The sequence below is a fragment of the Herpailurus yagouaroundi genome, unplaced genomic scaffold, assembly GCF_014898765.1.
Source record: "Herpailurus yagouaroundi ecotype Mexico unplaced genomic scaffold, PumYag 161, whole genome shotgun sequence".
NCBI classification, from domain to species: Eukaryota; Metazoa; Chordata; class Mammalia; order Carnivora; family Felidae; genus Herpailurus; species Herpailurus yagouaroundi.
In genome coordinates this window covers 10,275,250-10,301,448 of record NW_024412402.1, presented here as the reverse complement: position 1 = coordinate 10,301,448, position 26,199 = coordinate 10,275,250, and the positions used below count along the sequence as shown (strand labels likewise).

The following is a 26,199-nucleotide window of genomic DNA, read 5'->3' as shown; positions in this document are numbered from 1 at the left end:
TCAATCAGGTCTCTGCTCAAATGTCCTCTCCTTAGAGATTTCTCTGGCCATCGTATCTACAATCATACCTCCCACCAACTCAGACACTTGCTCCTTAACCCGTTTGATTTTATTTCAAAGCATTTATCTCTAGGAGGCCTATGTTTGTTTACTTGTTTATTATGTATCTTCTCTAACTAGGATGTGAATTCCATGGGAGCAAGAGCTATGTCTATTTTCTAGATAGATCTAGATTCCTCCCCCTGCCCTTCCCTTGAAGGGATGGGATCTGCAGAGAGGCTTGCGGTCTCTAACGACGTGTCTTATCTGCTCAGAGGAAAGGCAGCCCTTTGAGGCCAGAATGGACCGTGAGGTCCGTTGTTCGAGCCCTTGACATTGCAAGGCAGAGCATCTGGACATGGCTTTCAGGTGGGCCATGGGAAGGGCAGGGGTCCTGGGCCCTGGCTTCTTAAAGTACGGTCTGGGGACCCGCAACATGAGCATCACCAGTCCACTTGTTAGAAAGGATTTCAGGCCCCACCTCAAATCCACTGAAGCAGAATTTGCTTGGTAACAAGTTTCCCAGGTGACTTGTGTGCACATTTGAGAAGTACTAGTTGAAACTACAGGTGTGGGTCCCTGGCCCAAACCTGTCTCTCACCCTGGGCACTGCCTTTCCAGAGGCTTAGAAAAGCGAGGGGGGGGGGGGGGCGCCGGGGTGGCTCAGTCGGTTAAGCGTCTGACTTCGGCTCAGGTCATGATCTCGCGGTTGGTGAGTTCGAGCCCCGCGTCGGGCTCTGTGCTGACAGCTCAGAGCCTGGAGCCTGTTTCCGATTCTGTGTCTCCCTCTCTCTCTCCCCCTCCCCTGTTCATGCTCTGTCTCAAAAATAAATAAACGTTAAAAAAAAATTAAAAGCGGGGGGTTTGTCCTGCCCAGTGTTCTCTTCTCCTTTGACCCTAAACGGTAAGCGCAGAGGCTTCTGGGAGCAAGCTGGAGAGACCTCGACCCTGTGTGGTAATGACGAAGGCAAATATGGATCGAATCCCTAGGGTCCCAAGTGCCCTTCCTACAGCGTATTGAAGTGTCCTTGTATTCCTGGAAGGCAAGTATAATTCTCCCCATTTTACCCGTGATAGAAACCAAGCGCTGAGACGTTAAAAAGAAAAACAAAAACAAAAAAACAAACACCCTTCCCGAAGATGTAACTCTTGTGTAGCAGAACTGGAATTTAAAGCCAGCGCATTTTGTAGAACAAGCAGACAGACATTTACAGAAATCTGTAAATAATAACGACATGATCGTCACTGACCTACACTGAGCCCCTGCTGGACCAGGGGCTTCTCTGAGTACCTTACACGGATCTGGTTATTTAACTCTGATGGCGAAACCCTACGAGGGGAGCACCAGTGTTATTGGCCCCATTTTACAGATGAGGAAATGGAAACCCAGAGAGGCTCAGTGTTTGTAAAGAGTCTGGAAAGATACGCATCCAACTGAGGTCAGTGGCTGCCTCTGAGGAGGGAGGTCGGGGATTGAAGGGGGAGCTTTGTCTCTTTACTTGAACCCTTCAGCTTTATTTAGAACTGGGTAATCGGGGCGCCTGGGTGGCGCAGTCGGTTGGGCGTCCGACTTCAGCCAGGTCACGATCTCGCGGTCCGTGAGTTCGAGCCCCGCGTCAGGCTCTGGGCTGATGGCTCAGAGCCTGGAGCCTGTTTCCGATTCTGTGTCTCCCTCTCTCTCTGCCCCTCCCCCGTTCATGCTCTGTCTCTCTCTGTCCCAAAAATGAATGAACGTTGAAAAAAAAAAAAATTAGAACTGGGTAATCCATTCACAACACGCACACACTCACGGAGTTGTGAGTGGCGGTGTGCCTGCCTCTAAAGCCCAGATTCTTTTCGCTGCGAAGCCATCTTAGGGCTCTTTTCACCCTCCCGTTCTGTTCTCTCTCACCCTGTCCTCGGAGCACAGGGCTTCTCCCTTCCCTGCTTTTGTTCCTGCTGTTCCCTGTCACTGGAATCGCCTTATTCGGCCATTAGCTCTACTTCAGATGCTGCCTTCTGTGGCATTTCCACACACCTGGATTACAGAGCTCGCCACATCAGGTCTCCCCTTAGCTCCCCCACCGCACTGATGGGCTGCACCCCCCTCTCCCTGTCAGGGTCACACTCGGGCCTCTGTCATGCTGTCTCTGATAGCTGGCTTTCAGGTGAGTTACTGGTTTTAGCCTAGGTTGCTTAGAAAACTTGTCTAAATTTACAACTTAACGCTTTATTGTGGGGTTCCGTCCCGGGGAGGCAGGAGTTAGAGGGAAAGGGCTGGGAGGCAGGGAGGGAGAGAGCGCAAACACAAGGTGAGGTGTTCCGGAGCTGACCACAGCTCCGTAAGCTGACTCACAGGACCATCCCTGGGGAGCTAGGCTTCTCTGAATAGTTCCATCCTGGGAAGAAGGAGGAGTAATTTATCTGCTGGCTCCATCCTGTCTCATCTTCCATTATTCAACATTTGTCCTGTAGATGATAATTTCCGTGTTTCGTTACTCCGCCTTTCCGGGCAGGCCTGGGGAAGCCAGTGCTCTGTGTGGACACAGTCTGCTGGCTCTGGGTGCTAAAGCTGCCCGTGGCTCCCAGCATGGTGGGCGCCATGAAGACCGACCAAGCCAAAGCCCGGCCCTGGCCCCAGCGAGGGGGTGGGGAGACTGGTGCGGTGTTAGGAATGAGGGCAGCGCCCAGGTATCCAGAGCCATGGACACGAAAGAGCCGGGTCCATGCGAGGCAGGAAGGTGGGGCCTAGAGGTGGGAGGGTGGGGGACGCAGGCAAGGCTGGGTGGGGATTGATGGCACAAAACGGGGTGTGGGGTGCCCATACTACTTCTGAAATGTGTCGAGACTTTGTGGCCTAGGACATAGTTAACTTTGTGCAAATGCGCTTGAGAAGGATGTTTATTCTCTAAGGGTTGAGTGGTAGGTTCTACACTTGTCTGTGAAGCCTGCTAATCGGATTATTTCATCTTCTATGCTAATACTGTGCCCGCCTGACCCATCAATAATTGAGAGAAGTATACTGCAGGCTTCCTCTGCGATGGTGCACTTATCGACCTTTCTTTGGAGTTGTATCACTTTTGGGGCTATTTTTATCCTGTTTATATAACTAAAAAAAAAAATCTATTTGCTGAGAAACATTTCAAACGTACAGAAAAGTAGAATAGTAAGTATCACTTCGATTTCACTCGATGACGTTTTGTCATAACTGTGTCAACTGTTACTTTTCCCCCAAAGTAAATGACAACTTCATGTTATTTTATCTTCTGCATGCGTGTCTGCACATGAAGAATGGTTTTATAAAGTATAATGTCATTGTCACACATAACGAACAATCCCTTCCTGTCCTCTAGTCCCCGGATCCTATTCACGTTGCCCCAGTTACCCCTTTGCACAAATGTCCCTCCTGCTGGGTTTGTCTTCGAGCTTGCAAGTGGTATCATTTGTTCTTCCAACTTTTATATTTCCTAGAAGCTGGAAATTAGATGTGAAGGTGTAGCTTAAGCATTTTTGATAAGGTGCCTTTAGGTGATGTCACCTGCATAATTCATGCTCCTATTGGGAGGTGCATAATATCTGGTTATTCCGCTGGGTGGTGTGATGGCAGCCTGATTCCTTGATTTAAAAATTTTTTTTGTTCATTTATTTTTGAGAGAGAGAGAATGTGAGCGGGGGGAGGGACAGAGAGTGAGGGAGATACAGAATCCAAAGCACACTCTAGGCTGTGAGCTGTCAGCACAGAGCCTGACGTGGGGCTTGAACTCCTGGACCGCGAGATCATGACCTGACCCCAAGTTGGATGTTTAACCGACTGAGCCACCCAGGAGCCCCTCCTTAATTTTTAAAGTTAGGTTTTCCTCTTGAGATCAGCAAGGCATCTGTGGGGTGACACTTGGGCGTTAAGCAAATATCCAGGTCTCCATAAACCTTTCATTTAATGGGTTTCGCCTCTACTGAGGATTCTTGCCTGAGTCCATTATTTCATTAGAAGTTGCAAATTTTCTATCATTCACTTATATTGATAAGCTACATTTTTCTGTAAAGAGCTTCCCCTCGCCACCTTGAGCCACCATGTTACCTGAAGGTAGATTTCTTCTTGCTAAAGTACATACTTGAATTTACCCAAAGGATGCAAAAACACGAATTCAAAGGGATACATGCATCCCAATGTTTATAGCAATGTTGTTTACAATAGCCAAATTATGGTGACAGCCCATGGCTCCATCTACTGACGAATGGGTAAAGAAGGAGTGTGTGTGTGTGTGTGTGTGTGTGTATATACACAATAGGATATTATTCAGCCATCAAAACGAGTGGAACCTTGTTATTTGCAATGATGTGGAGCTAGAGAGTATTATGCTAAGGGAAATAAATGACAGAAAGACAAATATGATTTCACTTCTAATGTGGGAAACAAAATTTTTTTAAGAGCGTGAGCACGAGCAGGAGGGGGCGGTGGGAGAGAGAGGGGATCTTAAGCAGGCTCCACACTATGGGCACAGAGGCTGATATGGGGCTGACCGTGGGATCCTGACCTGAGCCGAAATGAAAAGTTGAATGCTCAACCACCCAGGCGCCCTTCGTATGTACTAAGAAACAAAACAAATGAGCGGGGCGGGGGGAGAGGGAGAGACAAACCAAGAAACAGTCTCTTAACCATATAGAACAAAACCGATGGTTACCCGAGCGGGGGCGGGCGGGGGGGCGGGGTGCAGCAGGTGGTGGGGGTTAAGGAGGGCACTTGCGATGAGCGCCAGGTGTTGTATGGAAGTGTTGAATCGCTACATTGCACACCTGAAACTAAACACACGGGATGTTAACTAACTCGAATTTAAATCAAAACTTAAAGTACATACTTGAGATTTTCCTTCAGAGAAGGCCTGTCGGGGGCAAACTCGCAGTTGTCATTTTCCTGAACATGTCTTTATCCTTTTTTTATTTTTATTAAAAAAAAATTTTTTTCCAACGTTTTTTATTTATTTTTGGGACAGAGAGAGACAGAGCATGAACGGGGGAGGGGCAGAGAGAGAGGGAGACACAGAATCGGAAACAGGCTCCAGGCTCCGAGCCATCAGCCCAGAGCCCGACGCGGGGCTCGAACTCACGGACCGCGAGATCGTGACCTGGCTGAAGTCGGACGCTTAACCGACTGTGCCACCCAGGCGCCCCGAGATATTATTTCTCTTTAATACTTACATTCTCTGCCTCTGAGGGTTTAGCTGGATACGTTAGACCTTATTTATTATTCTAGCCTCCACTGTCCCTAGCCTTGTTTTTGTATACATGTATATTTTATCTCCTCTCTTTCTGCAACAACCTTAGTGACTTCAATCTACCTTCCAGTCTCTTTGTCTCCATCTTAAACGCTATTTACCCCCAACATTCTGTTTTTCATTTTAATAATTATAGTTCTTCTTTCTAAGGGCTCCATTTAGTTCTTCTTCAAATCTGCTTGTCACATTTGCTTGATTATTAAAATACCTACTTTCTTTTTTTTTTTAACAGGAAGTAAGTGTTGGTGAGGATGTGGAGAAATTGGAACCTTGTGCACAGTGGGTGGGAACGTAAAATGGTGTGATCCTTAGGGAAAGCAATGAATAGTTAAAAACCGATACCATATGATCCAGCAATTCTGCTTCTGGGTATACACCCAAAGAATCAAAAGCAGGGTCTTGAGACATGTATACACCCATGTTTAGCCCAGCTTATTCACAATAGCCAAGAGGTAGATGCAACCCAGATGTTCGTCAATAAATGGATGGAGAAACAAAATGTGGTATAAATAATGGCATATTATTGACCCTTAAAAAGGAAGGAAAATCTGGGGCGTCTGGGTGGCTCAGTCGGTTGAGCGTCTGACTTCGGCTCAGGTCATGATCTTGCGGCTCATGGGTTCGAGCCCTGCATCTGGCTCCGCGCTGACAGCTCAAGAGCCTGGAGCCTGCTTCAGATGATTTGTCTCCTCCTCTCTCTGCCCCTCCCCTGCTCATGCTCTCTCTCTCTCTGTCTCTCAATAAACGTTAAAATTTTTTTTAAATAAAAAAATTTTTTTAAAAAAGAAGGAAAATCTGATACATGGCTATAACCATGGGTAAACCTCAAAGACCGTGTGCTAGCTGAAATGAACCTGGTTCAAAAAGGCAAATACTATGTAATTCCACTTACATGAGGGACCTAGAGTCGCCAAATTTATAGAGACAGAAGGTAGGAGGGTGGCTTCCGGTATCTGGCGGGAGGAAAAGACCGGGAGTTATGGTTGAAGGGGATATGGAGTTCTGGAAGGGAAAAACAGTTCTGGAGATGGACGGGATTGATGGCCACACAACAGTGCGAGTGGACTTAAAATCATTGAACCATATCCTTAAAACGTGGTTAAGATGGTAAATTTTATGTATGTTTTAAAAGTGTTTAAAAAATATTTTAAAATGTGGAAAAGTGCCCTTTTTAAAAAAAAAATTTTTCAACGTTTATTTATTTTCAATTTTTTTTTTCAACGTTTATTTATTTTTGGGACAGAGAGAGACAGAGCATGAACGGGGGAGGGGCAGAGAGAGAGGGAGACACAGAATCGGAAACAGGCTCCAGGCTCCGAGCCATCAGCCCAGAGCCCGACGCGGGGCTCGAACTCACGGACCGCGAGATCGTGACCTGGCTGAAGTCGGACGCTTAACCGACTGCGCCACCCAGGCGCCCCGAAAAGTGCCCATTTTTAATGAAAGATTTATAAGCTCTTGTATTAGAAGCCCTACAGTGTGACGGTTCATAGCACCCAGGAGTCTGAATGCTCTTATTCAATTTACCCGTGAGATCGTGACCTGAGCTGAAGTCGGATGCTCCACTGCCTGAGCCACCCAGGTACCCTATGGGTTTTTTATTATAATCTGATAATGCGAACATGTAAAGTGCTTGGTTTTCTGGTGATTTGCTGTTTTTGATGATTCCCACCGCGGGGTTAAAAAAAATTTTTTTTTAATGTGTATTTTTTTTTCAACGTTTATTTATTTTTGGGACAGAAAGAGACAGAGCATGAACGGGGGAGGGGCAGAGAGAGAGGGAGACACAGAATCGGAAACAGGCTCCAGGCTCTGAGCCATCAGCCCAGAGCCTGACGCGGGGCTCGAACTCCCGGACCGCGAGATCATGACCTGGCTGAAGTCGGACGCTTAACCGACTGCGCCACCCAGGCGCCCCTAATGTGTATTTTTGAGAGAGACAGAGCACGAGTCGGGGAGGTGCTCTGAGCTGTCAGCACAGAGCCCGACGCAGGGCTCGACCTTGAGGAACGGTGAGATCTTGACCTAGGCTGCAGACCGATTGAGCCACCCGGGCGTCCCTCATGGGGTTTTCTTTTTGATAAATCTTGGCTGATCTTTGATTGTGAGCACTGGCTCTGGGTTTTGAGTTCTCGTCTCAACTTTCATATAGGTCTTGGTTTCCAGGACAACCCAAGATTTTAGTTGGCTCTTGCTCCCAATCTCTACCTTCGTTTCAGCTCGTGATTCTGATACTTTGGTGTATTTATGTATTTATTTGCCTTTGAAGATTTTTATTATTCCTGAGAGCCTAGTAAAGCATCAGCAAGTGTATTCCTCTACGATCCGACCGAGAGGGTCCTCAGAACGCCTGGGCCTCCACACAGTGGCCCGAGAAGTCCATGGGGCTTAGTTCTGTGACCATTTGAGTGCTTATGGTCATGCTTATGTCCCCAGAAACCCACTTGGGCACCATCTCAGACTCTGCAGGTGATAAATGTCTTTTCTTTAAAGGAAGCAAGCAACCACGCCCTGGGCTCTCCAGGCAGGACTCAGAGGTGCAGTACCTCTTTGCAGCCACTGGGGGAGCCATGATTGACTTCAGCCTTGAATGCCTAAATTACCTCCCTCCCAAATCCTAGGTGTTATCTCTGGCCCATGGCTGGTAGGGCAGGCAGGAGAAACGGGAGGAGGGCAGTGGGAGACGGCCTTGTGTGGGAAGGAGCCGTGCTCACCCTGGCTTCCCCAGTCCGCAAGTTCACTGTTGCCCTCACTCAGCAGCTCCAGTCTTGGGTCTCCTTTCTCCTTCTTCGAAAATCATTGGGCTCCCCAGGACCTTTCCCTGCCCAGGCCCAAGGATGATGCAGTAGGGGTGCAGTAGTCCTCGCTCAGTTCTTACCACGCAGCCCAGTCAGCCTGTGTCAAAGGCTTCGCAGGCCTTTTGAATAGCAGCAGCCACGGGGCTAACAATGACAACAGTAACATTAGTTGTGTCAACAGCAGGACAGTGCATCCTATGTTACGTTTGGTTTCTTGCTCTGAGTGTGCTTGGGGATGGGTGGAGGAGGGGAGGGCTGGCTCAGACCTCTCCTCCTTCCGCTGCAGCCCTTGGTGATCTGGGTTCTCACCAGCGAGCCTACTTCCGTTCAGTAGAAAATTTCTTGGCTTAGCAATGCCTTCTGAGACCTTGGTGGGAAGGCTGGCCTGTTCAGTCTTTCTCCTTGGGATGCCTGGAGCCCCAGGGGTGGCCGGGCTGGGGCTGCTGACTTTCTTCTGGGGGCCTGTGGCCTGTGAGGTCTTTGACAGGAATGGAGGCCCTTTGCTGCACCAAGAAATGCTGAGGCTGTGGGCAGAGAGGTGCGCCCGAGGGGGCTCTTGCTCCGTCTGACTTCTGGGGGATCCCCAGGGAGGCAGGACAGGGGGGAAGGAGCTCCCAGCAGTACGGAGGGGCGGAAGCATCATAGTGTAGACTACAACAAAAGACCAACAGAGAGGCAGGTGATTTGAAACTGGACAAGGTGGTGACGTGTGCAAAAATAGCCTGCCTTTCCTGAAGCGCTTTGCTCCTCTATTTTCGAGGAAAGTTTCTTAAGCCTTTGCACCCTCCTTCTCGACAGAATCTGTTCTCTGGAAACTCACTGATAGTCGCATTCTGCCAGGGAATAGAGAGTGAAAAAGCTGGGTGTGTTCCGTACCCTAAGCCATTTGCATTTAAGGGGAATCTCTGATCCTAGAGACTTTGAGTTCTTCATGGTGGAATCTCAGGCTGTCACTGGTAGGGAAAATTACTTAGGATGCAAGGCGTTATCTCGGAGCCATTTGAATCAAACCTGAGGATGGTTTGATACCTTGAGGGTAGAGGAAGGGAAGGAGGACACGACGGGGAGGCTCACCTTCCGGACACTGTAGATCCAGTCGAGATAGCTTGTGACCTTGGTGTATACTCCCGGGGTACTTGGACCCCCACAGCCATGGCCCCAGCTCACGATGCCCACCACTTGCCACAGGTCAGAGTGATACATCAGGGGCCCACCGCTGTCACCCTGTGAGACACCAGAACAGGGGCTGCTGGAGAGGGCAGGCAGGGGTGGGGTGGAAGGGTGGGCTTCTCTTTCCGGCTCCCCACCTCCACCCCCCGGCCTTGGCCCATCTATTCTCTGCTTCCCAGTGCTCTGTGCTGTTCTGCCCTCACTGACTTTGCTCATGCTGTTCCTGCAGCCTGGAATGGCCTTCCAGTTGGGGCAAAAGGGTCTGTTTGTGGTCCAGTGAGTTGTCGGCTGCTGTTAGCCTTCTCGCAGGCATTCACAACACACACTAGCAAACTGAAGGCTCTAAGGGGTTCTGCGGTGAGAAGCCTGATTATCTTTGCTTAACCTAGCGTTTCCCAAATTTATTTAGCTACTCTTGGGGTGCCTGCTGTGTGGCACCTACTGTTCTAGACAACTGGGATTCGATCAATGAAAAGAACAAAGATCCCTGTCCTTGGGGAGCTTAGAGTCAAGCGGAGAAGAGAGAGAGAGAGAGAGAAAACACAACAAAACAGATTATGAACATGGCAGTGAAAAGTGTGCTTATTTGGGTGTCTGTCCCAGCTCCTAGAGCCCCCGAGACTTCCTCCCCCCAATAACACCATAGCCTGACTGCTCCTTCCCCCACCACTGTGAGCTCCCTGAGGGAAGAAGACACTGTCCCCCAAACCTATTTACCTGGCATTCAAGAGATGACCAAGAGATCCCTCTTGAGTGGAGGAATTGAATGACCGAGAATGGGGGCGGGAATAGGGCGAGGGGCTTTAATGCAAATGGATCGGGAGATCCTCTGGGAACATGTATTCAGGGACCCATCGGTGGGGTCGGTGGGGGGAGTTGCGCCAGGGCTTATCCCGCATCAGATGGTTTTCTCTAGGGTAGTTCGGCATCTTGACGGTTCTAGAGAACATAGACCCGGTGTTCCTGCCCTCGAGTGACAGGAAGTAAGATGAAGGGAAGGAAGAGCAGATGAGGCGGGTAACGCCATCTTTGTATGCGAAATACACATTGGAAATCTTTCTGCTTGTTTCCATCCTCCCATCCTTGCCTTCTCTCTGTCCCCCTTCCTCTCACATTGAGTGCCCACCGCACGCAAGGCCTCAGGCGGCGCAGTCCGCCTCTGGACTTTGTCTCTCCAAGACTAACATCCCATCCAAGGAACTCCCTCGGGATCCCACCTGGCAGGTGTCCACGCCGCCCTCCAGGATACCCGCGCACAGCATCGTCTCGGTCACCTCCCCCTGGTAGGCGTCCTCTGCGTTGCACCGAGCGTGGTCAATTACCTGCACTGACGCCTGCAGCAACGTGTCAGACATCTTTCCTAGGAAGTTGAAAACACACTCACGTTCCCATTTTTGCCTTCTACCCCCAGCCCAGGACAATTCTCTGGGTTGCCTGGCACCTTGGTGCCTGGGCTTCCAGGATGATTTTTCTGAAGCACGGCGCTCCTTCCCATCACTTCCAAGAGCTGCTCCCTCAGCCCTGTGGTCCCGAGCCCAGGACTCACCTCCATCCTGCTCCGTAAAGCCCCATCCAATGACCCAGAGTGGGGTGGCTGGAGGGAGCTCCTCATCAAAGAAGGGCAGGCAGATGGGCCTGACTGTGCCTGCCAGGAGCAGAGAAAGAGGGGGAGAGCCTGGTGGCTAAGCCCTCTGAAAAGGTTGACAGCAGGGTTTCTAGGACATATGTTCCAGAGGACGTTAACAAAAATGGCACGAGAAAAAAAGCTCTGTGGTCAAATAAGTTGAGGAGAGAGGGGTTAGACATAATAAAGCAAATTAAATATTAAAAAAAAAAAACATATCTTTAATACGCTAGTATGGCCCAAGACGAGAGCTCTACTATAAAAATGTTTCCCAAACTTACTTGGGGCATAGAGCCCTCTTTTCTCCCAAGGGACGAGTGTCCTGTGGGAATGACATTTAGAAGTGCTGATATAAATACTATGCAAGCATGAGTCATCTACCAAGCTGTTCAAAGATTCCACGGGCTGCCCTAAAGGTAATGAGCTCCCCATCCCTGGGGGAGACCAGATGGACACAACCCCTTGGCAGAGATATCGTGCGGGCTCTTGGCATTGGTTGGGGTGGCGGATGGACTAGATGATCTGTTAGGTCCCTCACGACTCCAAGATCGGATGAATCTACGGCTCCCACTTGAGGTGCTGCACATGGAGAAAACAGACCCGAAAAGAACCCAGCAGGAGCTGACGGCTTGAGGGGGCCTCAGGGCATCACTGACATTAGGCTGGTATATTCACGGGAAACAAATGCGCAGCTGAGGGCTTGAGAGGACAAGTGAGGTGCCGAGGCCACTTGGTGAACGAGTGGCAGAATGGGAGAATAACCTGCCCTACGGGGGTCTGTCCGTTCCCAGATGCCGCCTCTCACCGGAGAACGTGAGCGGGAATTGCAGCTTCACGAGGGCAATGTCCTTCTCTTTGGGGTACGTGGTGTTGAGCTCAATGACGAAGATGTCGGCCACAGGCAGGGATGGGAAGTTGCCCAGTTTGTCCGAGCCAGCCCTCACCTTCCAGTTGGGTACATCGAGATGCTTCCTAGGGGCAGAGACGGCAGGGTTCAGGCCTGTGCTGCACAGCCTCTGGCAAAAGCTGGGTCCTCAGGGCCCTGGAGACTGGGGTGCTGCGTGTCCCTGCTTTGGGAGACAATGATGGTGTCGGCAGGGGTGGCAGAGAAGGAGCGGGTCTGAGGAACCGCCTACCGCAGGCTCAATTCTAAAAGGGGATTTGATCCTTTCCCCTCGTGAAATCTCTCCAAGGAAGCTTCTAACTGGAGGCCTGGGGAAGAACTGCTCCCTGTGCCTGAGCTCTGGGGTCCTGGCGCTCTCTCCCACGATGCTTTCTACGGTCTGTGTTACTCATGCGGTACTTGTCAGTTGCGTTTCGTACTTGGCTTTCTTCTTCCTGACTCCGGACACTCCTGCCCGCTGAGTGTGTAGGGGCGGGGGGTGGGGGGGGGATGGTTTGCAAGCCAGAACTTGGAGTTCATCAGATCCCAGAAAAGGTTAAGAATCACCGGCCTACCCTGTGAGTTCCTCTAAGGCGCTGATGGGATGTAACACACATGGGCACATAATATAGTACTCATCATTTGACGTTGAGTGGAAGGAAGGAAGGAAGGAAATAAGTGAAGAGGGCCTGGGAGTAGTCCTTCCCCAGAGGTATGGGCAGGGCTCTGCTAACCTGTAAGGGAAGGTGAGGGCATCGAAACACAGGCTGGGAGACAGGGGACCCAAGCACTCCGGCCCCTCCAAGCCTTTGATCCCCCAAGGCCTCCTTGCCGTGTGGGCCTCACCTGAAGCAGTGGGCTGCGGTGAGGATCCAGTGGGGGTCCAGGATGCTCCCTCCACAGATGTGTTGTTTGTTGTACTGGATGCTGACCTGCCAAGGCCAAGAATCCACAGAGGCCGCCTCCCCGCCCACCACCCGAGGGGACTTCAGGCTCTCCCCGCAGGCTGGAGGCAGGAGGAAGGAGGGAGAGATCGGAAGTCAGGCTCTGGAGGGGATGGCCTTCCCCTTGGAGCCCAGAGTCTGAAGGAAGTTCCACACACTGGATCTTCCTATCTTAAACTTCCTGCTCCCGAAGTCCCTTCCCCCCCCCCCCTGCTGTGTGAGTCTCCCAGTTTGACACCTTTCTTTCCCATGCTACCCTCCTTGGCTTTTCCATCGTGCCCCTCAAGCTCTTGTAAAAGCCTCCGTTCCCGCCTCCCTGACCTGCTCTCCGCCTCTCCAGTCCTGGAGGTCACTGCCACAGCCGTGCTTCTCAGAGGAAAAGAAAAAGCCTGCTATGCTTTCGGGGCCTGGGCTAACCAGGGGCTTTACGGACACCTCTTATTCCAAACTCTGCTTTCTCTCTGAGTCACCTCACCTCCTCAGAGCCCCGAGGTATCTCTCTTTTGAGGGTAGAGTTTAAAGTCCCTCCTCCGGCAGCTGCCTGCTGTCCTTCTATCAGGTTTCTGTCTAGCCGAATTGATCTGCTTCTAGCTCCCTAGAGAGTCATTCTGTTTTTGCTCAAGGAAGCCCCTGTCCCTGAGAAGCTGTCCTCTTTGCTGTTTATCTAAACCATTGATTCATTCGGCAAATTCGTATTGAGTGCCTACTGTGTTCAAAGATGCAGGGAAGAGAGCAGAGGACCAGACGGACCAACAGATGTGGTCTCTCCCTTCTGGGAGCCTACAGCTCAAGGTTCGGCCTGGGCACCACCTCCAGGCCACCCAACCCCTGGGGATTTTTCCTGGCTTGGAATTTCCACAGCCTGTCTTGGGCGTCGGCCAGACGTTCATTTTGGCTGTGCTTCGGTCTTCCCAGTGAGACTCCAGGGAGGGTCTGTGACTTAAACCTCTTTGTGACTTCAGTGCCATTCGGCGCAGACGTCCGATGACGTGACGGTTCGGTCATCGGCTAGCCACCACGCGTCAGCCCACCCACGCCAGGCATCGTGGGTGTCACATAACAACAAAAAGTCTTAACACCCAATGGGAAAGCATGTATACTGCCCGACTGCAAAAGCAGTGATGATGCCCTTGTTCGACTCAGCCCGCCCAGTTTCTGGCCATCCTTCCAGGCTCTGCTTGGGTCTACCATGAGGCTGACAGGGTGAGCTGGACCACAGCGCTTGTTTTCTCTTATCTCTGTAAGAGCAGGGAGTCTCCCAGGATCCCCTTGGGCCGTTGGACGAAAGGCCTTCTTGGGAGGTGGGACCTCACAGAGGTCAAGTGCATTACTCAAGGTCACGCTGGAAGCCAGTGGGTCTCCTGGCCTCCGCGAAGCGCTCTCTGTGGCATGTCGGCTGTGGCCACTACTCAGCTGGGGGCCACACGTGTAGCTTTGCCTCTCGCTCTCTGCTCAGACATAAGCTCCTGAGGAGAGTGGCCATTTCTTTTACTTGTGGGGTATTTTCTATTGCTCAGCAGCATCTGACCGTGCTAGACATAGTCTAACTGTTCGGTGTATTTTTGCTAGACTGGATGCGGATAATTTGATCTTGGATAACGGGGCAGACTGTGACCCAGTGACTGGGGAGGGGGCCTGGGGTGGCCCCGTTCCGTCCTTTCCAGTTTTCTGTTCCCTGCTGGCTCTCTGCTTAGGTTGTGGGGATGTGTGTGGATGGTGTGGAAGAGTTCTTAATGTCACCCACTTGAAGGAGTGTTGACCTACAAGCCCAAGGCCCAAAGAAGGAAGTTTGGGACGAAACGGAGAGAAACTTAGTCTGGGAGATCTAAGAGTGAGGCTGAATGTCTCCCTGCTCATTGCTGGCCCAGGGCCCAAACCCTCAAAGATGGGGCGTACTCACCAAGACAGTGCAAGGAGACCAGGGAGCCTGAGAGACAGGGCCTGGAAGGGACAGACAGGGCCTTGTGGTTTCTGTCGCTCCCTTGGATGGGAGGCGAGGACTCGGGTCCCCTGACACTGTTGACCCCAGCCCCCTCCCGACACTTGGGAAATCTGGAACCCACATACTGGGGGACTGCATGGAGGTGGCTTGACCACTTAGTACAGTTCTGCCTGTGTCCGAGCCCATCCTGAGCTCTCGGCAGCCTGCAGTGGAAGAGGAGAGCCTGGGACAGTGTCTGTTGTACTGTGGGCTTTCCAAATGGACCAAAAAAAAAGGGGGGGGGGGGGGGATTTCAATGGAATTAGAGGCAAAGGATCATTCTGCCACCATCTTGGTCCTTTTTAAGATTCACTCTTTGATGAATAAGCAGCCCTCAGCAGCATCCTTGAGCGCTAAGAAGCTAGCGTCCTCTCTGAGGCTCTCTGCTGCATTGTGACAATTTTTATCTAGCTGCTGGGCTCTAATGCAGGGCAGTGAAGCATAGGAACAGGCCACTGCCGAGGGCCATGCGGTCTTTTCTCTGGAGAGCTGGGAGTATGGAGAGGTCTTCCCCTGGCCTGGGTGAGTGGCTGGGAAGGACAAAGTGGCCTTTGGAGTCTTGCCTATTGGGTTTAATCGGGAATATAAAGCAGTAGGAAAAATTTTAGTTCTAGCCACCGACATGTGGACTGCACTCTTTGTCCTGCTCTCTATTATATATATAAAAAAAAGGGAGTCAACCCAGAAAACCTCTCAGAAATCTGGTAATCTGAGTCCCTAGCCCTTTCTGTCTAACCATCTGCATGGCCTGGAGTTTGTCCCGTTGTCTGGCTTACATCCATCCCCCTTTGCTGCACCTGCTCAGGGGAGTCTGGCTGCCTCCCTGATGGCAGCCTCCGTTACCAGAGCCTCTTGTGGGCCAGAAGGCGTTTTCTCACTTACCCACTTAGGTTTCGCACCTGAAGCTCCTGGCTGTTCTCTGTGATTCCAACAACATCCAGATCTTGGTCTGGGCCAATCCCCACAGCTTTGAAGGAGGGTTTGCTGTTTGTGTCGGGAGGGAGGGAGAGAGATGTGAGGTGGGGTGGGAGATTAGAAGGTGCTGGGAGCGGCCCCCACTCCCAGGAGACGGGGGTGGTAAAGAACACGTCCCAGGACACTGCTCTGGCTGGGCACAGCGTGGATGTGGTCTTGCTTCTCCAGTAGCAAGGCAAGTGGGGGAGGGGCAGAGGGAGAGGGAGAGGGAGAGAGAGAGACAATATGAATATCCCTAGCAGGTTCTGCACTGTCAGGGCAGAGCCTGATGCGGGGCTTAAAACTCACGAACCGTGAGATCATGACCTAAGCCGAAATCAAGAGTTGGACGTGCTTAACTGACTGAGCCACCCAGGCGCCCTGGTGCTGGGTTTAAGAGCCCTGGAGTTGGAGGTTCTTGTCCTGGCTCTGAGACTAGCTTGATGGGTCACCTGGACAGGTCACACACACCCTTCTCCTGGTTTCCTTAAGCCTCAGTTTCTCCCTCTGTAAAATGATAGGTGGACCTGATGATCTCCAGAGCCCCTCCCACTTTGAACCATCTAGGGTCTTATGGTCCTGAGATGAGAAGGGCTTCCTGTCTAGGCGGAGGAAGGAAAGTTAGAGAGATCTAGACCCAGAAGGAGGGACGGGGGTGGAAATGGACAGTCCCAGGACAGTTGACCTCTGTTCACCACTTACATCCTAACGAATAACCGACCAGCTTTGATTTTGTAGAACTCAAGAGCCGGCTGGTTTGGTGCATTCGTGAACTCTGGAAGGACAGAAACTCCAGGAACCTATTACCTTAAGGAGCCCCGGAGACACCTTGGTTGCATAACCCAGCCGCAGCAGCCTGCAGGGCTGGGCGCTCCTGCTGCTGACGCCGCAGTGGGCTGGGCTGCAGGGGGGAGGAGGGGCTGGCTGCCGGGGAGGCTGGGCTGGGTGGCTGCTGGAGGAGCCCAGGGAAGAGCAGGGGCAGGGCGTGCCTTTCCAGCTCGCCTCAGAACTGAAGGAGGCAGAGGTGTCCCGTCCGGGGTTGTGCACTGTGGCCAGCGGGGAGCAGCAAAAACCTGGTAACTAGGAAGGAGAGGGGGCGAAACGATCTGATGGATCAGTGACGCTGCCTGGAGCATTTATTGTAAGAAGGACCTTGAGGCTGCTTTAAGGGTCGACAGGAGAGGGTTCTGTGATTGATTGACGATGTCTGCCTGGCATTTCTCATTTTTGTCTCCACTCTGGGTCCAGTTTCTTAGAATCCTTGGGGCTTGCCAGGGAGCAGGTGCCCCACTCTGCAGCCGAGTAACCGGGTTCTTTTCCCTCCTCTCTGTTAGGCTCTCTGATCAGTGGCCTCCCCTCTCCTCCCTTTACAGGTAAAACCTTGGGAGAGGAGAGAATGACCCAAGCTAGAAACAGCGATGCTGCTAGAACTCGGGATGCCCAGGAGTTCAGGGGTCTTGGGCACAAATTCCAGGCCTCTCCTACCCAAGCAAGTTACTGATTTTCGCCAAACCTATTTCTAAAATAGATACAATAAAAACGACCTTTTTGCTTTTGCCAGGATCAAACGAATATAAACTCATCATGCAGATACCCTTGTTATGATTACGTAACTCTTCATCCACCGAAGGTTTGAAATTGCTTTTGAGATTTGCTGAGAGAGCTGGGGTTGCTGATGGGGCTCAATGAAATCAGGATCGTTTAAACGAGATTTTAATTGATGGGACATTGAATAAGTAAATTATATTCTGGGACAGGGTGGCCTCCTGCAGAGCCAAGAAGGAGCGAAGCTGGCAAGGAGCCAGAACTGTGCGTTGGGGGTCATGGTGAGGCTTACTTTCTCTCGCTGCACCTCACAGGCATCCTATGAAGTTGCTGGTACTTTCTCCAATTGACTCTTGGGGAAACTGAGGCTTATGAGATTGAACTTCGTGTTGTTGTATGTGAAAGTGCTCAGGTTCAAGACTGGCTCTGTTTGACTCCAGTATCTATATTTTTGGGAAAGGAGGAGGCAGGGAGGAGGTCCTAAGGGTGAGGGGACAGCCTCTGGAGGCTTGGGCTGGGTACCTGTCATAGCCCATCTGCCCACAGGCTATCTTGGCCAGAGCTTCTGTGAAGTTGTCGAAACAGGCAGAGACCCAGCTTCTTGTGGCCGGGTCTAGCACCTGCAGAGTGGATCGGTCCCTGGAGAGGCGGACTGGGAAGGCAAGAAATTGGGTCAGCTGCATGTGGCGGGGGCCCGTCTGGCCCATCTCCCTCAGAAGTCATCATGAGACCAGCACACCCTCCCTACACCCAGACCCTGGAGCATCATAGAACACCGACCCTTTCAGCCCCAAGGGAACTTCTTCCATTTGGCTTTGCCCAATTGAGCCTCGTTTTGATGGTAGCTAGGGTGACCCGATGTCCTGGGAACAACCTCCATGGTGACCTATTGTCCTGGGACAATTGCTAATAACTTTTCCTTTTGCTCTTATAGGTATCAGTTTTGGTGACAGGTTGTGGCTCTCCTCGTGGTTACACACAGCTTGCCCAGCCTAGGGAACTTCTCAGTGAGGAGCCTAGCTCCTTTTTCCACGTGAGGTCAGAGGGAGGGGTTGAGAGGGAAGTACTATTGGCAGTAGAATGGCAGGTGCCCATATGCATTTGACCTTCTGGTTAAAAAATAAAAATAAAAAAGGATATATGCAAGAAGTCCCTTCGTCCTGCCCCTCAGAAGCCCCAACACCCATCTCCTGGGCTATCCTTTCTCTCCAGAGCCCAAGTACTAGATGGATGATGCCGGGCTGGCCCCATCCAAGAAAGAATAGGCGTTTTTGTTTGAAACCTCCCCTATTCCTTTGAAGGACCTCTGTCCTTGTTGCATAGCATCCTTGTTGCTCAGTCTCGTAGCGTAGCATGTTACAGCAAGCACTTACCTAACGGATAGAGGAATCAATAGCTAGTCAATGGCTATGGCTATTGACCTTACTTTCCTAGTCCCCTTTCTGGTCTCCTGTAGAGAGGAGGAAACTCCCCAGGGTCATCCAATCCAGCCCCCTGCCTCAGTTCCACCCCGGTGCAGCAGAATGGGACAGACTGTGTTGCCATTTCCTGTCCCCTCTGGTCCCCCACTTGTTATCAGGTATTCACTGAGTATTTGCTGCATGGTAAGTACTAGGATCTAGTTGGCGAGACCTGGTCCTGTTCTTGAGAACCTTACAATAAGGATGGGAACTGACCAGTTGGCACATGCTATGCTGTGGACCAAGGGGACCTGAGCTGCTTTCCTGCTGTGCCCGCGCCCCTGGACTCACCTGTCACCGGGGACCCATCGGGGAAGTTCTTGACACAGAGCTGCTCATCCTCCCCTGAGGCACAGTCCTGCTGGCCGTCACACACCTGCTTCCTCGGGATGAAGTGGAGAGGCTGCCCGCACAGGAAGTAGTATTTGTCCAGAATCACTTTGACTGGAAGGCAGGGGCAGAGAGGGGGCTGTGAGGGCTGACAGTCAAGCAGGCAGCCAGGGGGGCGGGAGAGGCTGTGTGTCCCCTAAGAATATGCTGGGCTCTAAGGCAGATGAGGGTTCCAGACCCAGTTATTCCACTTGCTAGTCCGTGTACTTGGTCCTGAGCCTCAGTTTCCTTAGATGTCAAGTAACATCTGTCCTGTACCTGCGAGATGGGTTAGGAGTTCAGCGACAGAATGTGTGGGAGAAATTTAGAAACAGCCCCCACTGGCCTCCTGCCCTCCGGTGCTGGTAACGAAAAGACAGCACTGGGCCTGCCCCCTCCTGTGTGGCCTTAGACCCATCAATTCCCCTCCTGGGGCCTCGTAGCCTCATCTGAGCTGAGGTTGTCGACGGCATTTGGCAAGCTGGTGGTTGTGAGTGTCTTGTAACTGTTAAGTGCAGTTCTAGAACTGGGTGTTTTTATCTGGGACTGAAGGACCCAGGAAGAGGCTGGTGTTTTGTTGGGTCTTCTGCCCGCTGCTTTCGAATTCGGTGGCTCCTTTGCTGTCTCGGGCTGATGGGAATGAGTCTCGCGTTTGTAACTCTTCAGGGAACAGATCCCTCAACACATTTCTAAGGTCTCCTGGTAGGAAGAGAGCCTGTCGCCTAGCTGAACCCTCCCCTGGCCTGAAGCTCCCCCCTGCAGTCCACCATCACTCTTGGCGGGGCCCCACAAGTGGCGGTCATCAGTCTGACCGTGGCCTTGCTTGTCACTGCTGAGAGCTTTCCCTGCACTGCCTCATGTAATCCTGACAAGTTCGGAGGCAGGTGCCATGAGGAACTCACGTTGTAAGGGAAGACCCTGATCCATCAGCTGATGAATAGATAAAGGAGATGAGGTTTATATATACAATGGAATACTACTCGGCGATGAGAAAGAATGAAATCCTGCCATTTGCAACCACGTGGATGGAACTGGAGGGTATTATGCTAAGTGGAAAGAGTCAGTCAGAGAAAGACAGGTATCATATGATTTCACTCATATGTGGAACTTGAGAAACTTAACAGAAGATCATGGGGGAAGGGAAGGGGGAAAAAATAGAGGGAGGGAGGCAACCCTTAAGAGACTCCTGAATGCAGAGAACAAACTGAGGGCGGAGGCGGGGTAATGGGTGATGGGCATTGAGGAGGGCACTTGTTGGGATGAGCACTGGGTGTTGTATGTAAGCGATGAATCACGGGAATCTACCCCCCCTCCCCCCAAACCAAGAGCTCACTGTATACACTATGTTAGCTAACTTGACGATAAACTTCACAAAATAAGTGAGGACGCTGAGGTGTGGAGTGTCAGGGTTGATTTCCCAAGGCCACACAGCACTTAGGTGAGAGCCGGGATCCCAGCCAGGGTCTAACTCCAAAGCTCGCTCGCTCTCTGCCTCTCCACACCTTTCCTGAGGGGTTTCACGATGAGATCCACTGGCCTTGATGGCTCTGGTGCGAGTGAGCAAGGGAGGAGCAGGCTGAGTGTTTCCTTAGACCTTCAGACCTTCAGACTTGGGTTCATGGTCCGGAGCCAGGGTAAGGCAGGATCACTCCAGCCTCCTGGGACAAAGCCAGGACACCATGTCACCAGTCGAGACCCCGGAAACCAAGACGTTGAGGGAGCCTAGCCTGGGACGGAGGCTCAGGTTACCTCCTCTGGTTGCAGAACCTGGGGGCCCAGGGCATGGAAGCCCCACAGGGCTTTGTGGGACGGGGAGATCCCCATTCTTACTCTGTCACCACTGCCTGCCTGGAGGAGTTTGGCTCCTTTGTCCCTCTCCAGTGTGGCAGGACGTGTGTGCAGAGAAAGCAAGCTTTCCTTCTTACTAGTCTCCGTAGAACAGACCTAGGACCACAGCAAGTCTGCTGCTGCTGCTGAAAACCCGTTGCCAAGGCTCCCCGTGCCCTGCTCCCCACCCTGAGTGTGAGTATGGGGAGGTGAAGGCAAAGGCAGTCACAGGAGTGGGAGCTGCGAGGAGGGACTGCGGGCATCACAGGTCATTCGGGTCACTCTGTCACAGAGTGCCTGGGGGAGATCACACGGGGTCTAGGCACTGGCCAAGAGGAAGACAGCGCTAAAGGCAGGGATGGTGTGCTGTCTGCCCCCGGGGGCGGGCTGGGGGGGTGGCTTCCCCAGGGTCTTTTCTCAGTGTCTCTATCTCACAAGCCAGGGGGCTCTCTGCTGCTCTAGCCAGTAGGGCTGCTCAGGGGTCTGCAGACCGCCCCCTCCCCCACCGGCCCGGCCAGTGGCCTGTGTGGGTTTGTAACATGTGCTGCTGTGTTTTCCCCGTGGCAGAGATCATCTGGGGGTAGGTGGGGGCTGAGCTCACCTCCCTCTCTCCCTTCAGCACAGGGGTGGATGCAAAGCACACAAGCTTTATGCAGATCACCTGCCTGTGACTGCTGGCTGGAAGGGTGGAGGGTAGGACTGTGCTCAGATAGGCGGGTGGGGGCGGCCACTTACTGAGGACAGCTGTGATGATGATGGTCGCCAGGCTCAGCAGTGCTGCGAGGATGGGGACTCCCACCTTTCTGAAGGTCTCCAGGGGAGTGCGGGGTTTGCGCAGAGGGGTGACATCTGTGAGACGGAAAGAGCCTACAGTCAGCACTTGAAGACTGCCCCTGCCAAGGCCCACAGCCTCCCTGCCCTGTGGCCCTGGTGCTGAGCCCCAGGATGCTTTGGGGACGGTTTTGCCTCGCACTGGGGGTTTCTTCCTGCAGACTGGGCTTAGCTTCAGTGGCACAGGGTCACTCCACCTCCTTTACTTACCCAGGCTTAGCCATCTTTCACCTGCGCCCTTCAAATGAGCCTCCAGACCATGATGTCCTTCCCTTGTCTTTTTTTTTTTTCAACGTTCATTTATTTTTGGGACAGAGAGAGACAGCATGAACGGGGGAGGGGCAGAGAGAGAGGGAGACACAGAATCGGAAACAGGCTCCAGGCTCTGAGCCATCAGCCCAGAGCCTGACGCGGGGCTCGAACTCACGGACCGCGAGATCGTGACCTGGCTGAAGTCGGACGCTTAACCGACTGCGCCACCCAGGCGCCCCTCCCTTGTCTTGACTTAGTCTCTTCTGGGGTGTTTTACCCTGTCCCGTCTGCCCCGTGCCTGCCCCAGGAGAGGCAAGTACTCACTTTCCTATCCTTGATCCTCTTTTCTGACTTCTCTTTTGATGAAACTAGAAGCTTGCGGAGGGCAGGGACCTGAAGCTCTTAATAAATACTTGTGAATGAATGTGTCCTCGTGGCCTCCATCTCCAACTCAACAAACCAGTGAGTCCCTAGAGCGGTCCTTGTCTTTAAGGCGATGGAGGTTTGGGGGAAGAAGCAAACAAGGACGTAGTTGCCGCTAACCCCAGCTATCATCAGAGCTCTTAAATGGGTCTCTGTAGGTGGAGATGGGTGGGTGGGGGGCTAGACCAGCTGGGCAAAGGCCCAGGGGTGGGCCTCCGTGAGCTCCCCATGCGCCTGGGATGTGACGGGGGCAAACGCATGTTGTGGAGGCAGGACTGGCCTCGTCACTTTGTAGAGCGTCTTGAATACCATGCCAGGAGTTTGGATTTTATCCTGAAGGGAGGGTGGAGCTAGGGGAAGCTTTTGAGCAGCAGAGAAACATGATCCCATTAACGCTTAGAAAGATGAACAAGAGTTTGGAGTTAGGAGTTACAGGTAGGAGCCTGGAGATGCCTAAAATGGAAGTCATAATGACTGTCCATTTCATATCATTATCCAAGGAGGTGGTGCGGGGGCAAAGATTTGAAAAAGTTAAATTCTCAGGAAGTTTCCCAGAGTGATGGGTTCTCTGACACCCCCTCATCTTGCAGGCAATAAGCCGGAGGAGGTGCCTCAGGACTTCTCCTCCGGGGGGAGCTAGGGCAGGAAGTGTGGCAACCCTGAGAATCCCTGGAAAACAATAGGTCAGCTCTCTGCCCCTCACCTCCCATGGCTTGTTCTCTCATCTTCTTCCAGTTATCCTTCAAGTGTCACCTTCCACGTGAGACCTTCTTGACCTCCCGTTTTCAAAGGTAATTCTCCAACTGCCTGTCCTCCTCCCCTATTTTTTTTAAACGCCTATCAGCTCTAACACACTCTATAACTCTACAACTCTAACACACTCTGAAGTGAAGGCTCCACAAAGAGAGGGGTCTTTGTCTTTTTTGTTCACTGCTGAGTCCCTGGTGCCTCAACAGATATCTGGCTTGATCAATATCTTGGCTTGATCAATATCTGGCTAGCCAATATCTTGGCTATCTTGATTAAGCCAAGAATTGTTCTTGGCTTGATCTTGTAAGTATATCCTTTCTGTCTTTCTTAACGGGTCTTGTTTTCTGGCTTAAACGATGGCTAGTTCTAGGTCTGTCTTGCTCTCTTTCCTCAGCTTTTCATAAGCAGAGAATGGCGCCCAGCCAGAGACTGGGAGCCCAGTAAGTGCTGATATCATTGAATCTGTTGAAAGGGAAAGCACAGAAAACTTTGTGTTTCCTCCAAAGGGAGAGTTTAAACCTTGGACACAGAGCTCAGGCCCTGGGGGGTGTGGGCTGGTATTGCCTGTTATCCCCAGGAGCTCGCATGAAAGAGGCTATCAATCTCTCTCTCTCTCTTTTTTTTTTTTTAATGTTTATTTATTTGAGAGAGACAGATGAGTGGGGAAGGGGCAGAAAGAGAGGGAGACACAGGATCCGAAGCCGGCTCCAGGTTCCGAGCTGTCAGCATAGAGCCCGACGCGGGGCTCGAACTCACTGACTGTGAGATCATGACCTGAGCCAAAGTCAGTTGCTCAACTGACTGAGCCACCCGGGCGCCCCAAGGGGAGGAGGCTATCAATCTTAGCAGATATTGTTTTAGAGTCCCAGTGGTCAGTGTTCAGAACTGTCCTCTTTCCTGTGGCTGTGGATATGGTGACATTTTGCTCATCCGTTCATGCATGATTTCTTTACTGAGCACCTACCACTGGGGACATGAGGTGGGCTTGTTTTCTCAGAGGTGAATCATCTATGGGGAGCCCTTCGATGAGTTCCCGTGTCCAGGTCCTGCTGTCTCTGTCTCCCTGAGGTTCTCGGAGAGCATCACCAGGACGGGTAGAGTTTTCCTCGTTTGTGTTTCATACTTAAGGTTAACAAAGCCACCGTGAGCTATGAAGAGTCTCCCCACCTGCCACTGTTCCTTCCTCCAGCCTGCACACTGCTGCCAGATAGAGCCCCCCCAAATATCGTTGCCCTGTCATTTCCCTGCTTGAGAACCCTCCATGCCTTCTGTCTCTGGACCACACTCTTTGCCGGACTTTGAAAGCCAGTGTGATTTGGCCTCCCTCTCTTCATCACGTGGACTCCGCACTGCCCATCCTCGCCAGCCCCCGGCGCCACACAGGCGACTCATGCCCTGGTCATTCTTCCCTCTGAACTTTTGCACCTGTTCTTTCCTCCGCCCCTGAAACCCCCATCATTTCCTGCTGATCCTTTACTCCCGTGGGGACTTCGTCAAAGCTCGCCCGACCCACGACGCTATGGTCTCTGATCACTTGGCGCTAATCTCTCGCTCTCGAGCTCCCTTCACACGGACGTTGGTGGCAAATTTAACTTGTTTTCTGGTTTGGCAGTTCTCGGGCTTTCTCAGCTGGCGGAGCGCTTGGATGCCTGGTGTTCTCTGGGGACACTGTGGTCTTTTGCTATATCCGGTTCCAAAGTAGGTACCATCTTACTTGTGGGAGATTGTGTGGTTTCCGATCATTATTAACTTGGGACCCCGAAATTGTTGAAGGAAGTGGGATCGGTTAATTCCTTGTTGATCTGCCGTATCAATTTGTTCTTTGCTCCCCTGTTTCGCTGATACAGCGGGCTATCAGGAGTAGCTATCAATGGTTTAAGAAAATGGAATGGGAGGGGAAAAAAACCCCTTAAATTTGGGAACACTTCATCTCTTAAATTATTCAGGCAAACACTATACTTTTCTAGTCTAGCAGGAAAAATAGCTTTGTCCAGCTTGTTCCGTGGCAGCATGGTCAGACTGTAAACTTCACGAGGGCAGGGACTTGGCTGTCTTATCTCCTGCTTTAGTCTAGCACCTAGCCCAGAGCCTGGCACATGGCAGGCACCCACGGTGTCGTTGAATGAATAAGAAAAGCAGAAACTGAACCAATGAGTTGGAGAAGAACTGCTTTTGGGGGTTTAGGTTTGTCGGTCCTATTTCTCCTATTTGCTTCCTACTTCTAGAATTATCCTGGACCTTAGAGTTGCTTCATACTTTTTTGTTGAATGATGAATGGGTGGGTGGATGGATATCTTCCATGCCATTTAGCCGCTGGTGGTGGCAGTGAGGGCCATGCAAGAGGGGTTTAGTACCTATCTGGTAACTGATTGAAACTTGGAGGCTGAGGTGGTCAAGGGAAAGCCGGACCTGAGCTTACCGAAGCTGTTCAGGGGTTGATCGCTGCCAGGATCCTGTAATTGAAGGAAAAACAGTCAGTGAGTTGAGTGAGGGAACCTGTCAAGCTGGGGCTAAGAGCCCAGGGGAGGCTCTTGGTTCTTATCTCCATCCCCTTTTTCCTGCTGAATCTAAGTGGGGAGGGCTCTGTGGGCTCTGTGATACCTAATTGGTTCAAAAAATAAAATTCAGTTAGGCATCTATATTACCTGGTACAACTCGCTTACTAATTGTAGCAACTAGTCGGCAACTGTAGAAATGACTGGCCGTTGGGTTGTGGTATTGCTGAGTCTCTGAGGACGATTCTCTGCTCTGCTGTTTTGGTCAACCATTTGTCTACTTCAGTCAATGTTGTAGTTCTGTAAATACTTGGACACGTCACAAAAGGGGATACTTCAATGGCCAGTCGGTGCCAAAAGGTGCTCAGTATCCTTACTCGCCCAGGCAAATGCAAATTCACACTGCAATGAGATAGCTCTCCACGGACACCAGAATGGCTAACATTAAAAAGACTGACAGGGCTAAGTGTTGACGAAGATGTGGAACAGTTGGAGCTCTTACGCTTTGTCGTTGGGAGTATCAGTTAGCACGGATACTTTGGGAAATGGTTTGGCTGAATCTGCTAATGCTGTATGACTGTTCTATGGTTCTGTGACCCAGG

At 51.6% G+C, this 26,199-nt stretch overlaps 1 protein-coding gene and 1 long non-coding RNA gene across 3 annotated transcripts in view; one reads left to right on the top strand and one right to left on the bottom strand.

Moving 5' to 3' along the window:
• Nucleotides 1–7,527: 7,527 nt before the first annotated feature.
• Nucleotides 7,528–26,199, bottom strand: part of TMPRSS4 (transmembrane serine protease 4) — a 33,387-nt gene continuing 14,715 nt past the window's right edge. The window contains exons 2-13 of one of the 2 annotated variants that reach the window (XM_040483164.1): nt 25,522–25,555; nt 21,582–21,695; nt 18,942–19,094; nt 17,713–17,842; nt 15,574–15,675; nt 14,611–14,651; nt 12,613–12,772; nt 11,689–11,855; nt 10,806–10,904; nt 10,477–10,619; nt 9,164–9,313; nt 7,528–8,740 (exon numbers count right to left, since the gene is read on the bottom strand). In XM_040483164.1, the coding sequence (XP_040339098.1) occupies nt 8,729–8,740; nt 9,164–9,313; nt 10,477–10,619; nt 10,806–10,904; nt 11,689–11,855; nt 12,613–12,772; nt 14,611–14,651; nt 15,574–15,675; nt 17,713–17,842; nt 18,942–19,094; nt 21,582–21,695; nt 25,522–25,555 (1,305 nt within the window). In that variant the 3' untranslated portion in view covers nt 7,528–8,728. Of the gene's footprint in view, nt 8,741–9,163; nt 9,314–9,350; nt 9,761–10,476; nt 10,620–10,805; nt 10,905–11,688; nt 11,856–12,612; nt 12,773–14,610; nt 14,652–15,573; nt 15,676–17,712; nt 17,843–18,941; nt 19,095–21,581; nt 21,696–25,521; nt 25,556–26,199 lie in introns of those variants that run through there. The other variant, XM_040483166.1, reaches the window with a different exon arrangement.
• LOC121035456 (uncharacterized) lies at nt 16,092–17,238 on the top strand. The gene is made up of 2 exons (XR_005792905.1): nt 16,092–16,721; nt 17,019–17,238. It is a non-coding gene; the product is annotated as an uncharacterized LOC121035456 (long non-coding RNA).